General features: G+C 41.4%; 1 protein-coding gene across 3 annotated transcripts in view; it reads right to left on the bottom strand.

The window, feature by feature from the left end:
• Positions 1–17,269, bottom strand: part of tp53bp1 (tumor protein p53 binding protein, 1) — a 22,430-nt gene extending 5,161 nt beyond the window's left edge. Inside the window, exons 1-21 of one of the 3 annotated variants that reach the window (XM_032560164.1) lie at positions 17,110–17,269; positions 12,447–12,665; positions 11,445–11,523; positions 11,276–11,360; positions 10,664–10,731; positions 10,492–10,575; positions 10,278–10,332; positions 9,189–9,358; positions 8,982–9,108; positions 8,295–8,392; positions 8,062–8,225; positions 6,823–7,558; positions 5,759–5,875; positions 5,520–5,657; positions 5,370–5,439; positions 5,019–5,105; positions 4,632–4,908; positions 3,788–3,856; positions 3,559–3,711; positions 2,869–3,089; positions 1,141–1,296 (exon numbers count right to left, since the gene is read on the bottom strand). In XM_032560164.1, coding sequence (XP_032416055.1) covers positions 1,141–1,296; positions 2,869–3,089; positions 3,559–3,711; positions 3,788–3,856; positions 4,632–4,908; positions 5,019–5,105; positions 5,370–5,439; positions 5,520–5,657; positions 5,759–5,875; positions 6,823–7,558; positions 8,062–8,225; positions 8,295–8,392; positions 8,982–9,108; positions 9,189–9,358; positions 10,278–10,332; positions 10,492–10,575; positions 10,664–10,731; positions 11,276–11,360; positions 11,445–11,523; positions 12,447–12,626 — 3,134 coding nt within the window. In that variant the 5' untranslated portion in view covers positions 12,627–12,665; positions 17,110–17,269. Of the gene's footprint in view, positions 1–1,140; positions 1,297–2,868; positions 3,090–3,558; positions 3,712–3,787; positions 3,857–4,631; positions 4,909–5,018; positions 5,106–5,369; positions 5,440–5,519; positions 5,658–5,758; positions 5,876–6,822; positions 7,559–8,061; positions 8,226–8,294; positions 8,393–8,981; positions 9,109–9,188; positions 9,359–10,277; positions 10,333–10,491; positions 10,576–10,663; positions 10,732–11,275; positions 11,361–11,444; positions 11,524–12,446; positions 12,666–12,878; positions 13,006–17,109 lie in introns of those variants that run through there. The other 2 variants (XM_032560165.1, XM_032560166.1) reach the window with 2 other exon arrangements.

The raw sequence follows: 17,269 nt of genomic DNA, 5'->3' as shown, positions 1-17,269 counted from the left end.
TGTCTGAAGAAACGCACCGCGCCTGACCAAATACAACCAATCACTGCCAGGGAGAGGGCTCCTTAGCGCTGTCAATCTACCTCATGTAAACGCTGCTAATTGTGATAATGGCAGAGAAACAATTTATCGTTGCATAAAAACCATTTATCTGCCATGATGGCTAACCAGCATTCATGACAGACTATGCTAGCTGCACCGCAGCAGAGAACAAAGGGGAGAGATGATTGACAGCAATAAGACCCGCCTCCTGGCTGTGATTGGTTGTTTCTAGTTAGTACTAGTAGTTTGTACTAGTAATTGCTCATAAAGAGGTCTGCGGTCATCTTTAAATAGTACCATTAACAACCATAAAAAAGTTTTAAAAATCTGATTTAATAAAAGATCTGCTGTCTGAGCGAGACATTTAGTTATTCTGCTGATTAATCAGGTTTTAAAAAATTTCATTTAAGCCTTAGTATACAATATTAACTATACCTTAAAAGGTGCATATAAATAATATTTTTTTTCTAATAAGAAATTAAACATGTTATTGCCCAAAACGTAATAGTTCAGTCAAGACTTTTTATTTGTAATCAAGTTAAAATTATTAGACATAATTTTCTTCCAATGGAAAATGCAACGTGCCACATAAAAGTCCATAGTTTTTATAAGTAGAGCGATGTTTAGAGACTTTTACTGAAACCTTAACTTTGTTGCAGCAAAATCAGCTTTTAATATAAAAAATGGCTAAATATAGCAAACATTTAGAAATAAAGTGACTCAAATCTGTTTTAACAACAAATTTAATCTTTTAAATGCAGCTTAAAATATGAGAAAACTAAATGCCTTTTTATTAATACAGATAACATGCAAACATCCAATTACATCTCTTTCCTAAAATGTGAAAAAAAAGATTGCTTTATTTGTTTAATTTTAGTTTTGAACGTTTGGACGCCCCGAGTTTAAGAAAAGTGATTTTCTTCACAGATAAATCATTTTTGGGTTATTTTTTTATTTTTCCAATAAAACAAAGCAAACACAGTTTGGTGATTCTCTGTGTGAGGCGTGTTAGTGAAGAACAGAAGGAAGCGAAGGGTTAACTTGAGGAGCGGCGGTGCAGCCGGCCCTCCTGCTGTGGGCGGAGCCTCGGGCCGGACTCACCTGGACGGGGAGGAGCGGGACGGGGGCCGGCCCCTTCGGGCCCTTCCTCTGGGGGTCAGCGGGACGAAGCTGCTGCCGCCTCTGCCCACAGTGACCACCGACCCCGCCCTTTGACCCCTGTGACCCCTCTGTGGATGCCCACCTCCCCTCCTGAGGCTGCAGACACACAGAGGGGACGAACGGAGTCGGACCGGCAGCACAGGCGTTGACTCGAGCGGACGTCTTAAAGGGGCAGTATCATGTTAAAGAAGCTTTTTTTAAGCTTTACATCATGTTTTAATGTTGCTTTGATTCTTTCATGCATGTTTGAGAAATCCTTTAATCTCCATGGCAACCACTCAGTGTGTAAAACACCTGGGTGGGCCTAGCCCCGCCTTCGAGGCGCAGCTCCTCCCCCACTCAGCTCCTTTAGACTAACCAGCAGCAATTAGCTCATTATAGGAGCTACGTCTCTGGTAAAAACATTGTTAAAGGGTTAATAGAGGAGCCATGTTGTGACGACTTCCTGTAGGTGGAGTTTCAGAAAGAGCAGGAGCTTCTTAAAGAGACAAATGCCCAATTTCAAGGCGTAACACCGGGAAGTAAAATTTCTTTCAAGTCATATTTGACATATGTAGCATTTTGATATTCATGTTTAATGTTATTGTTTTCATAAAGAAAATTGGCACATGTGCATAACCGTGAAGGGCAAAAAGATGATTCTTCTACATGCCATCTGTAGCGGCGCTGCCACGGTAAAACGATTCTGTTCAAATGAAATCTGGAGGTCTGATTAATTCAGTGCAGTGTGTCACAGCAAAAGGCAAATAATGCAGAAAAACAACTAAAAATCACTTGTATTCTTTTTTTTCTCCTTCTTTGTGTCAGCTACGCTACACACAGACTCGTTGCCAGAGCAACTAACTGACAACAACTTCACTAATGTATCATCAATGTAATGTATTCAACACCAAAAATCTCTCAAACATTTCCCCCACAGAAAACAGAACATTCAGTCCGTTACAGTAGTACGTTTTTAGTCTTGATGTTCATTTCGCAATTACTAATATGTGATCGCTGTGTTAGATTAGCTACTGCTGCTATTAGCTGCTAGCAGCTACTGCTGCTATTAGCTACTAGCTAATCTAACACTGGTTGATTAACTAGTTTAAACTCCTGCTTTACTGATGGTCTGAGAGTTGATGTTTAGGTCGGTTTTTTTTATTTTTTAAATGAACCGGAAAACACCTAATTCCACATCACATCCACATGTTAAGATAATCAAAGTCAAGCTAGCATAATTGCCCTACTTTCTTCTCCCTCGCTATTTAAAAAAAAATCTTATCTAGTTGTCGTAGTGTTGGCAATTCGTAGCAAAGCACTGCGTCCATTTTTCTTTTATATATCAGGTGTACGTACATTTAAGACTTAGCATGGTATTTTAACAGCAGGACAGCTAAAAACAATGCTAGCCATCGTCGGCTAGCAGTTTTTTGTGTGCCGTCATGCTGCAACATGTTTACATTAACTGAAAGTAACATAGTCACTTGATTGTGCTATAAAAAAGCCTGTAAGAAATGATACTGCCCCTTTAAACGGACCCAGACTGACGCCTGTGGCAACCTGGACCAGGCGAAGGTCAATGAACCACTGAGAAATCAGGTTAGAAAGTCAGAAGAAGTGAAGGATTGGCGGCTCTACATGCAGGAAGAGGACAGAAAAAAGGAGGAGAACCGGTCGGGGCGGTACCTGACGGATCGGAACCCCCTGCTGGGCGGCATGACGAAGTCGGGTCTGCTGAGGCCGGTGCTGCCGCTCGTCCCGCCGGAGCTGTGATGCAGGCTGGAGGCCTTGGAGGACAGAGAGCTGATGTCGCCAAGGTCACCGGAGGTCATGGAGCTGCTGCCGGTGCGGCACGGAGAAATGTCGCTGTCCAGAACCTGACAGTCCACCACAGGCTCCTCGTTCTCCTGACAACAAGCAGGATGGGTCCAATACAAAGGGATTCTGATGGATTTTTTCCTTCCACTCAACTTTCTATGAATATGCTTAAATGCACTCAAGCTTCTTTAGCAGAGACTTTTTTCTGGACATCAGTCAGTCGTTTTCACCAGGACTGTTTACGTCCCAATACAGGCGTTAGATGACATTTAATCAATTAAAATGATTAATTCCGCTTTTTCAGAAACGGTAAGGAATATTTACAAAAATGACACAATCCGAACACCAAACGGAAACCAGGAAGGAGCTGTCCTACCATAACAAATGTAAACAGGAGGAAGGGAGGAAGGAAAAAAGGAAGCAAACAAGGAAGGAAAGAAAGAGCAAGGAAGAGTATCCGGCATCACGACCTCTGAACTCTTCCAGTAAACTTAAACATTTGGTATCAGATCAAGTCAGAACCGGTGCCGGCCCCCAGTGACCTCTGACCCCTGGTACCTCTGTGACCCTGCGGTCCACCTCCCTGCCGTCCTCGTAGTAAACGTCTGTGATGATCCGCGTCACGGTTGTCCGGACCTCCTGGATGGTGCGGACGTGCCGACGGTGGGCCGGAGCCGCGGTTCTCCTGAACGACGGCGTCTCCGGCTCGCCCTTCAGAGACAAACGCAGAGAGTTAGAGAGAGCGGCGCACTTCCTGTCAACCATCAATGCGACGGCGAATCCGTACCCGGCCGCCAGGAGAGCGAGGGCCCGACCCGTCCACACCGGTCTGCTGGGAGGCGATCCGCTGCCGGGCCTGAAAGACACCAAAGGTTCTGATGAGTCCGATTCTGATAGACTGAACCTCCAGCACACAACAGATCCCACAATAAATAAATACAACAATCTGATCAATGATGCGGCTACTAACTCTGTGGCTGCTGCACTTTTTCTTTCTACTCAACTTTCTATGAATATGCAGCACTGCAGATTCTTTAGCAGAGACCTTCTTCTGGACTGGGAGGAATAAAACAGGAGGAAAGGTGTAAAAAAATGAATGAATGGATGGATGGAAAGGAAAGAAGAAAAGATCGAAGTCATAAAAATGACGGACAAAGAAGAAATATAAAAATGGATAGAAGGAAGGAAGGAAAAGCAAACAAAGGAAAGTAGGAAGGTAGGACAGAAAGAAGTTATAAAAGGATGGAAGAAAAATATACAGGAAGGAAGTTAAGATATATGAGGAAGGAAAGATGGAAGTAAGAAAGAACAAATCTAAAAATGAATGAAGGAAAGAAAGGTAAAGAGGAAAGTAGGAAGGTCAGAAAGAAAAAAGGTAAAACAAGGAAGTAAGAAATTTGAGAGATAAAGGAAGGAAGGAAACATAAAAAGGAAGTATAGAATATATTAAGGGAAGGAAAGAAAGGAAGTTAAGTTGTATAAAGAAAAGAAAAAAAAATGAAGGAAGGACAAACATCAGTCCTACACCTTGTAGAACCACTTTTATCAAATCCCCCATCACCAGCCCTCCACCACCGTGCTGTATGTGTTTTTATCCAGATCCTCTCTGTTCTCCATCCGGTCCAACTGACCTTGCTGGACGGAGTGGCAGAGTTGGCGCCGTCAGGCGTCTTCTGGGACGCCTCCTTCTGCCCCACCTCCACGCTGGTCAGAGGACGGAGGTCCAGAGCCTCCGACGGCTCTCGCCTCTTCCCGGCCGGCTCCGCGGGAACGCCGGCATCTTTAAGGCTGTTCTGCGGCGCCGACGACGCGTCTGGCTGCGACGGCTCTGATTGGCTGTTCGGGAGGCTGTTGAATCCCAGCGGAGAAACCTGGGAGTTTCTCTGTGGCGAGGCGAACAGTTTCCCCCTGAAACAAACAGATCAGAGGAGTTCCTCAGGGATGTATGCTCAGTCCTCTGCTCTTTACTCTGTTGACTCATGACGTTTCAGCCTAATTTATCCAAAAAAAGTTCTTGCCTGAGGACGGCATTGTTTCCAGGGTGAGCGTCCTGCTCCGCCCCCTGCTGCCGGTGAGCCTGCCGAACCCGAGTGAACACCGACGGGCTGCAAATAAACACAGTAAACCCAAATCAGTTGGGATCAAACCAGCAGCTAAACATGGTTTCCTCAGAAACGTGGAAGGATGCTAGGAAGGAAGTAATTTTTTCCGTCCTTCTCTAGACCTAAAACACTCAGAGTTTATCTGCAGAAACTCTGAAATGAATTCTCTGTCTCAGAACTCGGCTCTGCTCTGTGTGCTGCTAGCGGTGAAATCTTTCATGAAGGGTTTCACTTCAGAGAGGAGTCGGGGTCAGAGAGCCTCGTTACCTGGTTACAGCCGTGGAAACCGTCGTAACCGTGGCAACCGACTCTTCCTCCTCCTCCGACAGCGCCGGCTCTAAACAGAAGAGTCATGTGAGTCAGAAGGCGACAGGGAGTCAGAAGGCGACAGGAAGTCTGGCGACGTGCGGCTCTTACTCTGCAGGCTGAAGCGTTCGGAGCCGCCCTCCTCCACCGGCGTCACCAGCTTCATCCTCAGGCTCAGCTTCCCGTCTTCCCCGTCAGCCGCCGTGTCGTCGCCCGCACCGCACGGCTTTTCCGAAAAGGGAGCAATCTCTGCGCAAAAAGTCAAATAAAATTTTTTAAAACGTAGAAACAAACCTTCCAGATGCTGTCTGACAGCGGGCGGCATTGTTTTCCCGGTTTGGAAAACCCACCGATGGGCGTGCTGTGTCTGAGCGTCTGCTTCAGCTGGCTGACCGGCGGCGGCGTTGACCCCACGGTCGGACCAATCAGCTCGCCCTCTTTAGGGAGAGTGAAGTGGAAAGAAATGTCTGCGACAGAAAGGAAGACACCAGCTGAGAGGAGCAGGAAGCAAAAAAACAATAAAATATACAAAAAAATACCCAAAGAAGACTAAATATAAGGAACATTTTTCAAAAGATTTCATGCAACTTTTTCAATGCATCACAGAACATGGCCATCAGTTGCCACTGAGATTTTTGTTTATTTTTAAACATTTTTATAAATAAAAATCTGCAATATTTACTCATATTTAGACAAAGGACAAACCAGAGCTAAAATGTTCAGGTCAAAGTTCATATTTAGTCCTGTAATACAGAGCTAAGCTGGGGCCAAAAAGTTTGTTCAAAAAAGGATTTGAAATTGGAAATAAAAAAAGTTTACATTGTTGAAAAACGTATCACGATATAAGCATTTCACATCCTTCGATATCAATAATTACTGATTAGTTCTTTTGTTTTAAATATCTGAAATATTGCCATACCAGTGGCACGACCCTTCCTGTTTTATCCAGTTTTCTTTCCACGTCGTTATTTTTCACTTTTAAGCAGTTAAGAGGCAAAGTGGAGAGATTTGGAACTGCTGCTGCGCCAGTTCATCAGCAGGTTGTTGCTAGGTAACCAAAGAACAAGTCAGTTGCTAGGTAACCAAACAGCGAGTTAGTCGATTCCACCAACTTTGCTTAGCTAGCTGTGAGAATCTGAGCAGCTAACATCTTTCCTCTGCCTACATCTCCCAGAATGCTGTGCAGTTCTGGATCAGAGTTCAGTGAATATCCAAAATATTTGATATTCTATCAGATACGTTATTTATTGATATTGATCACGTGTCAATCGTGATATATATTATTATTGATTTATTGTCCGACCCTAATTATTGATAGCAACTAAAATAAAACTCCTATATTATTTTTCAGCCATATCATCCAGACATAAAAAACATTTTCAGACATTTTTACGTGAATAAAAGCAGCGCTAACCTCCAGAGCTGTCACTCAGGCTCTTGTCTTTGACGCCCTCCATTTCTCGCCCGCCCAGGGCGTCTTCCGCTCTCTCTTCTTGGCTCTGCTGCCGGTGGCCGTTAGCCGTGATGGCCCGTTTGGCTCCGTTGGCCTCCGAAATGCTGGACTCCGGCTGTGAGGCCCTGTCTTTCTCTCCGTCGGTTGCCACGACGACGCTGTCCTGGATCTCCTCCTCCTCCATTGGCTCTGGGGACATCAGCTGACTCTCGGAGAGGACCAGCGCCATCGCTGAGGCGCCACCGGCGTTCTCCTCCTTCATGACCTCCTCTTCCTCACAGTCGTCCATCTTGTTTTTGTCCATCGAATGGTTCTGTTCCGTGGTGCTGCACGGCGTCTCCTGCACGCAGCTGTTTGCCGCCGCATCAGAGTGGTTAGTGTTGCTGCTTTCGTTCACATTTGTCTCTGCTTCCTGTTGCTGCCTGTCGGACTCATGCGGCAGGTCCGGCTCAGTCCGGCCGGGTTGGTGTGACTCCTCCAGAGCCGCGGCATCGACGCCCGGCGGCTCTTCCAGCTCCTCTATTTGCGTGTCCTGACTGTCGTCCTCCACCAGAACCGGGTCGCCGCTATCGGCGTTCACAGAAAGCTGCATCGCCGCGGAAAACAGCGCCGACTCCCGGAGCGAAGACTGGGTCTCAGAAGGCAACGATGGAGACTTCCTGCTAGCTTCTTGGCTCTGTGTTGGAACAAAAACATCCTGAAACAAAGAGAAAGGTTAGGATGGTGAAACCACGTCTTTAATATGAGTTAATAAAGAGTAGTGAGTGTTGCTGCTTTCATTCTTAAAGGGCCAGTATTGAGTTTTTTCCTTTTTATAGCACAATCAAGTAACTAACTTCAGTTGTTAAAAAAAATGCTACATATATAAAATATGACTTAGATTAAATCTGACTTTCTAATTCAACGCCTAGAAACTGGGCCTTTGTCTCTTTAAGAAGCTCCTGCTCTTTCTGAAGCTCCGCCTTCAGAGGTCATCACAACATGGCTCTGCTATTAACCCTTTAACAACGTTTTTACCACTGACAAGCAGCTCCTATAATGAGCTCAGCATTTCCATCTGGTGTTCAGTGGGTAGAAAGTCCAGAAGATTTACTCAAGTAGAAAGTAAAGCGCAGTAAAAATACTTCTAAAAGGACAATTTTTTGAAAAAGTTACTCAAATAAATGTAACTAGTTACTACCCAACTCTGGGAATGCGTACATGAGAGAACTCTGGCTGTGACGGCACAGGGAGCGCTCGCTCTGAACCAGAGGCATTCTGGGAGACCGGAGCAGAGGTAGGTGAGTGTGGCCTCGAGGCGGCGTCCGTTTCCATCGGCTCATCCGTCGCTCGCTCCTCCGGCGGAAGCGAGGTGTCCGTGTCCTCTGCACATATTCAGGTCATTAGAGCCGGTTTTAATTCGCTCACCGGCCGATTTAAATTCACTCACTCACCGTCACGTTCGTTTTCCGCTTCGGTCGGCGAGCTTGGAATGATTAAAGGAGTGTGGGGGAAGTTGTCCGGCGTTGGGGCGACGTAGTCAACGGAGCTTCTGGGCAAACAGAACCAAACAACAATCAATCATTTCAGCCCTAACAGAAATAAAACAAAAACCCAAACTTTCTCTTTTGATCATTTTTTCCATAAACTGATTAATAATTGGAATTTTAGGAGATTTTACAGAATTACAACCAGGTAAAACTAAAACTGCCACTTGAGGAGTTCAACACATTTACAAAAAAGTTTTATTTTAAAATGTAATGTATTTATTTCTTTGTAAAGTTTGGCTTCATTGCTGCTCTGGGTGTTTTTAGAGTCTGTATGCTTTGGATAAAAATTTATTGGTTACTAAAACTGTTGGTGATTATTTTAATTATCGATTAATTGAATTTATTCCGATTGATTCAATTAATCCCAATTTATTGGATTAATCCCAATTAATTTGATTAATCAATATTGTTAAGATTAATCATGATTGTTTCAATTAACTGTGATTGTTTAAGAAATTGCAACTATTTCAATTAATCACGATTAATTTGATTAATTATTTCAGCCCTAATCTAGTTACTTTTTCAGGATTCGTAATCCCTTACTTTGCTCTTTACTTGAAAAAAGTAATCAGATTACTGCTGGTGACTTACTGGGACAGACTCTCCTGGACCAGCGTTCCCTGTCCGGACAGATGCAGCAGCTGCAAGCTGTGGGCCGGCGTCGAGGTGGGCCGAGCCGGCTGCTCCGGTTCCGACACCGTGCTGTCCACACCGCCGCCTGAGAGGTTTCAACCTGACGCAGTTATTTACCGGTTCTACACGCTCACTGCAGAAACGCAGCTCGCCAAACCAACATACCCGACTTGTCGGCGTCGAACAGATCTTCCTGTGAGGACAGGACGTCGCAGTCCTGCTGGTCCGGCTCCTCGGACTCCTGCAGGTTCTGGGAGTGCAGCAGAACCTGGACGGTCAGCTGGCGGCCCGACTGGCAAACGGACTCTGAGGAGCTGCTGGAGCTAACCTCCGACCTGCAGGAGAGCAATGTTTATCAGAAAGCGCCAAACTTAGATTTGGTGTCCCTCTGGGCTCCGCTCTGGGGCCGCTTTCAGTTTATGCCTTCTTAAACATTTTATTAATGTATTACAGCTACATTTTGTACCATAATCTGCATAATTCTAACACACTAAACCAAAACATTAGCTCCACTATTAGCGGAGAATGACACTCTGCATTATATAAACCAGAGGTTCCCAAACTTTCTCCTGTCACAGCATTAGCTTCTGACTGGGAACCCATTTGCAAACCAATACACAATAATACAAAATATGCAAAGGAACACTGAATTAAACTGTTCTTTTCTCACTTTTATTCACTATTCAGTCAATATTTGCGTAGAATAAATGCTAACCTCAAACCTTCTGATTTTAGCTAACCAGGAGTTCTGTGGTTGAACATTTTATGATCAGGTAAAATATTGTCATAGGTCTGAACTATTATCATATAATTATATAAAAATCCTTGTGGTTCGTACCAGTGGTGCCACTAACTTAAAAATATAGTAAAAAAGGAGAGGAAATGGAAGTGCTGTGTAAACAGACTTCAAAATAAGAGCATAAATTTAAAGCACTTAAAGAATGTCAACAAAACAACCAAGTAAATTATTTCTCTAGAATGTATCTGGAAAATACATTTAGGGGAAACTAAGTGCACTAAACACTTTCAGTTCAAAGTTTCAAAAATGCTAAATCCCTAAACAAAAACATTAGCTCCACTATTAGCGGATTAGCAGAAGTGCTAACCACTGGTTAGCATTTGAAGAAGCTAAAAAAGAAAGGCTAAAATCTTATTATCTCAAATTTTAGCAGATTTTATCTGGTTAATTTCAGTTTATTTTTAATTGTTTAATTAAATTAATTACATTTAATCGTTTGATTAAAAATTAATTACCTCACTGTTTTGTTATCTTGATGCGGCAAAGTTTTGGGGGCAACACGCTGCTGCTCTGAAATAAAAAAAAAGAACAAAAACACACAGATGTTGGCCTGATGAGTGTCAACACTGTTAGCATGCAATAAAACATTTTCATCTAGCAACAGAAACAGGAAATACGTGTAAATGTGATAATTTCCTGCTTTAAAATAAGAGATTTTTTGGTTTTTACTTTCAGAGCGATGGCCGAGATCCCCACCAGCTTCTAGGTCCTGACTCTGTGAGAGCTCCAGAAACCCAAACTGAGACGATCCACCTGGAAACACACAGAAGGAGCTGATATGACGCATAAAAACAGAAAACATTTAGTTTAAACTTCAGTGTTCAGCAGGAGGAACACCGACCGTCAGACTGAACACAGTTAGTCGTAGAATCGGCTCCAGGATCCATTTCAGAATCCTCAGGTACAAACCTGGAGAGTTCAATGGAAAAAACATTGTTATTCCACTGGATGGATGGATAGAAGGAAGGAGGGATGAAAGAGAGGAAGATAAACAGAAAAAAGAAAAGAGGGAAGGAACAAAAGAAGAAATGAAGAGAAGGAATCATTGAAAGAAGGAAGGAAAGAATGAAACATTTGAATGAAAATAAAAACTGTAAATATTTCCTCCATTTTCTATCTTTATCTGTGAAGTTGAATCGTTTCCTCACTCCAGAGAAACTCTGCATGAATTATTGATAATAAAAATAAAATCTGTTCTCCTTTTCCTACTCAAGTGTATAAACTCTGCTGTGACCAGCAGGTGGCGCCACTACAGTGGAAAAAGTTGAATCTTACAGAAAAACAAAAAACAAACCCATCATAACATCTGAACTGGTCCATTATGTAACTGGAAACCAGCAGCACCAGTACATAAACATCCAGTACTTTCTTCCACCCTCATTTATTTCACTTCCCATGTAATATTTCCACTAAATGTGGACCTGAACCAGGACAGGAAGCAGGGAGTACTTACTTTTTCTTGCTGGGATGCAGACAGACGTTGATAACTTGACTCTCCTCCTGCAGCAGTGAGCTGGGGTTAGCTGCAGCCATGACCTCTGAACCAAAAAAACAACATATTTTAAAACATTACAGGTAAAATGAAAATGCAAACGTACTAAAATATGGATTATTTTACGTACCTGGTTCGGCCTGGTTGTTACTCTCTGATTGGCTGTCAGTTTGGGAGCATCTACTTCCTGGTGGTGATGATATCAGTTCCTGGAAAAAGAAAATAAACAACTTTAGTAAAAAAATAATAATTAAAATTTGTAAAAAAAATAATAAATTAATTTTAAAAAGCATCAAAGTGTCAACAGCTGCTCTAAATAAGCACTTAATTTATTGCTCTGAATTTATTACTACATTTTAAAAGTTAAAAAATGGGAAAAGCTACTTTTTACTTTAACTTGAGTAATTTTATTATGAAGTATCTCTACCATTACTTGAGTAAAATTTCTGGATTTTCTACCCACTGAATGAAAAACAAACATGTTTTAACCAAACACACACACCTGCAGTTTTTGTTAAAGTTTCATAAGTTTTTTTTAATTATTATTGATAGAAACTGATTTGGCACATTTTTCTTTTGCCTGATTTTATTTTTTGTTACTTATATGAATTATTGTAATTTTGGTCCTTTTCCAATTTATATTTTGGTCCATTGGATGATATAATTTTTAAATATTAAGTGATTGATAATTTGATCAGTTACTCAGAACTTGAGTAAACTTTTCACCAAATACTTTTTTGACTCTTACTTGAGTCATTTCTTGGAGGGTTAGGGATACTTCTTACTTTAACTTGAGTCAAAATATTTTGAGGTAGTTTTACTTTTACTCGAGTAAAAGTTTGGTGTTCTCTGCCTCTGATTAAGTATGATGAATATGGAGTAAATACTTGTAGCTGTTGGGATGCCACTGGGATACCAACTAGTAAAGAAGGATTTGCAACAGGAAATAAACAGAAAATAAAGAAATTACTATTAGAAAGTTGAGGGGAAATAGCTAAACATGTTATATACTGAGATATAGCTATGATGCTACTTCTTTTTAAATGGTGTGATAATATTATTTTTTATCCTAATGTATTTATTTTTCCAATCTGACTGAAATAAACCAGCAGCTTTTAAAGATCCATCTCACCAGAACCGGGCTGCGGGCGGCCGGTTGCAGGCTGGACAGGCGGCGGGCTAGCAGCGCTCGGTAGCTGCTCTCCGGGTCGTCCTCCAGACCGACGCTGTCCGGCTGGGAATCTTCCACTATCAGGCACGGGTTCTCCGGCTGAGGCAGGCTGGAGTCCAGTTCGCTTCCACCGGGATCCATGAGGTCAGGCCGAGGGCAGGAGACGGCGACTGTTGTGAGCTAGCCAAGCCAGAAGAGAGACAACAAAGCGGGCGACATGTGAGACCTCAGCCGCTACTGCTACCTGAGCCCACCGGTGTTAGCATGTTAGCCTCAGCTACAAGCTAATGGCTAACGCTCCGCCCATCAACATTTCAGGGTTTGTCTGGTTACAATCCCAGAGAAAATCACATTAACAGGGAAGGGAAATCATTACAACACTTTTATACTTACCCAAAGAGCTCAAAAGTATTAAAATATGGATTCATATATTCCTTTAAGAAATCATTATGGATCTTCTTTCAAAACAGAAACACCCACTTCAGCTCGCTTCGTCGCGGTAAAAATTTAACAAAAGCGATTTCATTGGTTTAACGACACTGACGTCACAAAACGTCGATTAGTTTTATGGTTGCCAGGCGTTTTTAGACTCAAACGCGTTGTTGAGGCGTCAGCATGGGAATGATTACATTTTACCATTTTTCTCATTGGCATTTTACTTTTTGACTTGCCGACTGACGGTATCCTCAATTCTAATATAAAACAAGCCTTTTTACTGCATTACTTCTAAAATAATTCATGTTATAAAGTGGTTCATGTAGAAATTTGGGCCTATTTCCACACTCATGCCAATTTGTATACAGAATTTTATTGAAAGTTAAAGATTTAAGCATTTTTTTTCTGTCTTTATGCAATTATTTCCAGACAAATTGCATTTTTTTAAATATATTTTATCAACATTATCAACATAAAAAAGTAATTACAATGTAGAAAAATAGCATTGATGCACCAGCAAAAACCTTTAAGCATCATCTGTGAAGGGATTTTTTTGTAGTTTTTAATGCTTTACCTCTTCATCTTTACTCAATTTGTCTGGTTTCAGTCATTTTAATAAAAGTTTTAACTAATACTTGAGTTTTAATTTAGCAGATATGCAAAGAAAACTCATGAAATACATCAGAAAGTCTAACAAAACAATGATTAGGATGAAGCAAAGTATAAAGAATAACCTGGAGGCTCAGAAAGTGTTTTTAAATGAGAGGGCATTTCAAGGTTTTACATGTTATACTGCAGAGTTCTGCACCTGCTGAGATAAATCATGTAAAGAAAAATAGAAATCTGGGGCGTTCGCTGCACAGCGGGATCTCTGAGACCTCCATCGGATCCCTGTGGGCTTTGGAAAGACTCATTTAAAATAAGATATAGGTTAACTTCCTCCCTGAAATCACCCTCAGCATGGAGCTGCAGAGGTTTTTTTTATTCCTGTTCTCATTATATCCAGCTGTTATTGCCTCTGATCCTCCCCCCTTATCACCATCAGAGTCATAAATCTTAATGGCGGATTTGTAGAAATGTTTCTTTTCTCCTTATCAAACAAGCTAAACGCTAAAATAGCGCGTTCATGTTTGAGTCTCAGCAGATCCAATCACTCTCTTATGCTGATTTAGATCTTAGATTAGATGCATTTTGTAATTTGCAGGTTTGAGCAGCACTTTGTCATCATCATCACCATAATTTTTTTACAGCCTCTGTTTCCATGGAGACCAAATATTCCAGTAGCACAGCAGCCGAAGCTCATGCAGATCACAGAGGTTTCTGGTGGCGAGACAATAAAAAGCGGTTCTGGTCTGACTGACTGAGGCTGCCGGGAAGGCGTGGTACTCAGATCTGAATGGACCCAACAACGCCGTGACGATTCTCAGGATCATTTACAGACTCAGACATTAAAGTTCGTTTATTAATAACCTGCTTTTATAGAGACCAGTAAGGTTTTCAGAAAAATATGAAAGCATCGCTCATGACAGAGCGTCGTCAAACATCCTGAGAAGGTCGGGTCAAGTCGTCTCCTCTGGGTTTAAAGAAATAATATTATGACAGTACACTGCAAAAACACAAAATCTTACCAAATATTTTTGGTCCTTTGTCTAGTTCCTACTGTAAATATCTCAGCACACTACAAATAACACAAAACTGACTTGCATGCAACTTTTCAGCAAGATATAGGAGCTGTTCTTTGGTCAATAATTTCTTTATAATGATGAAAAAGTTCCAGTTGCACTTTCAGATTGTTAAGACATTTTCCCCATGTTATAAGTGAAATAATCTTCCAGTGGAATTAGTTCTTTTTCATCCATATTAAGGAACTATTGACCAAAAACAAGCTCCTATATTTTGCTGAAAAGTTATTTGCAAGTTAGCCTTGTTTATTTCAAGTGTACTAATATATTCGGACTGAAAACTAGACTAAACATACTTAATATTTTGAACTTTTGCAGTGTGGAAACTGCCTGTAGGTTACTGTCAGACTCTTGTTCCAAATCAAGTTATGTCCAAATCAAACCCATTATTTTTGTCTGGTTGCTTGTTTTTCAGAAATGTTGCCACTTATTTGGTACGCTGTGTTGTTCTACACTTTATGAATGTGGAACCTGTAATTAAGTTAGTTTTTAAGTAGTTTTGAATATTTTTGCACAAGAAACTACCAAAAACAGATAAGAGTTTGTAGATTTTGTGTTTTTGGAGTGAATGGCTTGCAGGTCTGGTCACTGGTTCAAATCCTGTTTGAGGTTTTCATGTATAAAAACATTCATATTGAATTAAATTCACATCCTGAGCCACCGTCTGGCATGCAGATTGATGTTTATCCAGTGTGCAAATGACTAAAACAATTTAGATACATTTTACAGTTAAATTAGTTGAAAGTGACTCAAATATTACATAAAAATCTGAAAATTTAAACCATGCTCCAGCTGCAACTCAGTAGAGAAGTGGGATTTTCTTAGTGACCAAACTAAATATTCTGAAAAGGAGAAAAAACTGTATTCAAAAACAATTTGACTCATAAAGTTTGACTTCTCACCAAAATAAACCATAAAATCAAAGATGGCTGCCTTTGAGTTAAAAGCTGAATAAACTGCCTTATGATGCAAATTGTTTGTTAGCACTTCTGTTAGCTTAAACGACCCGTTCACAGTCATCTAAAACCCTCATAATCAATCATGCTGCCACAGCGTTTTTGAGTACTTTGAAAGCAAATTATTACTTTGCTATGCTATGCTAATTGTAGCTAGCTTTCTTCTGAGTGACCAAACTAAATATTAGCAAAATGAGAAAAAAAACTACAGGAGAAAGTACAACTTTCTGAGCTTCTTCTTATCAAAATGAACTTTGAATACTCTTAAGACTCGAAAAATTAACTCATGTCAAATATTTTTCACTAACAGTGACTTTAAAATCCAAAATTTTCAAGCATGATTTAGTATCGACACTGTCACTGGGCTTGACAAAGTTGATGCAGTAACTCATGTAAAAGGACCCTGGACCACATTTTGAGTGTGTCTACTGCACAGTTGACAGAGATACTATTAGCTCTGTCAATCACAATCTCATGTGGACCTGCTCATCCTCTCTCTCCCTCTTGCTCTCTGCTACGCTGCAGCTAGCATGAATGCTAAGGCTAGTTAGCATACCCACCAATGATGGGAGATAAACAGTTTTACTGTAACGGTGAGTTGTTTCTCCACCATTAGCACATTAAGCAGAATACACAAACATGATTGGGAGCGCTAAGACCCGCCTCCTGGTTCTGATTGGTTGTAGTACTGCAGTAGTAGCACATGGAAGAGATCAATATTTTCACATATTATCTGTATCATAAACTGTCACTACATGGTGAAGGTTTAAATATATATTTTATGAGCAGAATTATTCAAAATAACAAAAATAAACTGTGTGATAAATTTGCTGTATATTTTTTGCCATTTTAACCAAATTAGTTAAATAAATGTAAAACTTTTTGATTAAAATTTTACTTACTAAAATATTTAGATATTTTTATATCTTTTTTTCTGTATTACTTTTATTTTGTGGATCCCACCTGAAGCCCTCTGTAGTAATCCAATGAACGCCCCTGCTACACAACTTCATTTATTAGGATTAGTGGTCGTGCCTTTTTTCTCTCAAATTCTAATCATTTAATCTTATGTAATCAGTTTTCAGGTGTAAATCCTTTTCAGTTTTCAGTGCTTCTTGTGAGACAAAGGGCTTCAGCTCCAGGAAGCAGCAGCAGGGATGCTGACCGGCATTTCATTAAGTGGAGACATCCTGGGAGGCAACAACGCACCCGTGAATGCCACATTCAGCCAAATGGCTGGGTCAACACATCCTAGGTGTTTTCGCTTTAAAATGAAAATCAGATGTGATGCAGCCTCTAGTTTTAGAATGAAGTGACGCCGCTCTCGATGCGCCTCCTGCAGCCTCCCCGAACAGCAGCGGGCGCCGACAACTTCAGCATTACGTCGTTAATTTCTGCAGACATCTACATTAAAGAAATGCGCAGGCACCGCACAAAATGTCTAATCACCTCCGGCTGTGCGGAAACGCACACGGATCCTTATCCGCGCCTGTTCAATGCTGCACAATAGTTCCCGATTTAGCGCAAAAAAGAGACAGAAAAGAGCGTTACCTTCGGAATCAATATGTCCGCTCCTGGGCTTTCCAATTTGTTTCAGGGTCCCGCTGGTTGTAATAGGAGCGCGTCAAACATCGCTCAGCCCTGCCGTGCCTCTGTTTTGCTGAGAGTCAGGGTGTGGGACGCATGGCACGTAAAGATGCACAAGCATTTA

Source organism: Xiphophorus hellerii, chromosome 4 (assembly GCF_003331165.1).
Source record: "Xiphophorus hellerii strain 12219 chromosome 4, Xiphophorus_hellerii-4.1, whole genome shotgun sequence".
In the NCBI taxonomy this organism is placed as follows: Eukaryota; Metazoa; Chordata; class Actinopteri; order Cyprinodontiformes; family Poeciliidae; genus Xiphophorus; species Xiphophorus hellerii.
Note: the sequence above shows the minus strand (reverse complement) of the source record. Positions and strands in the feature narration are given on the sequence as shown.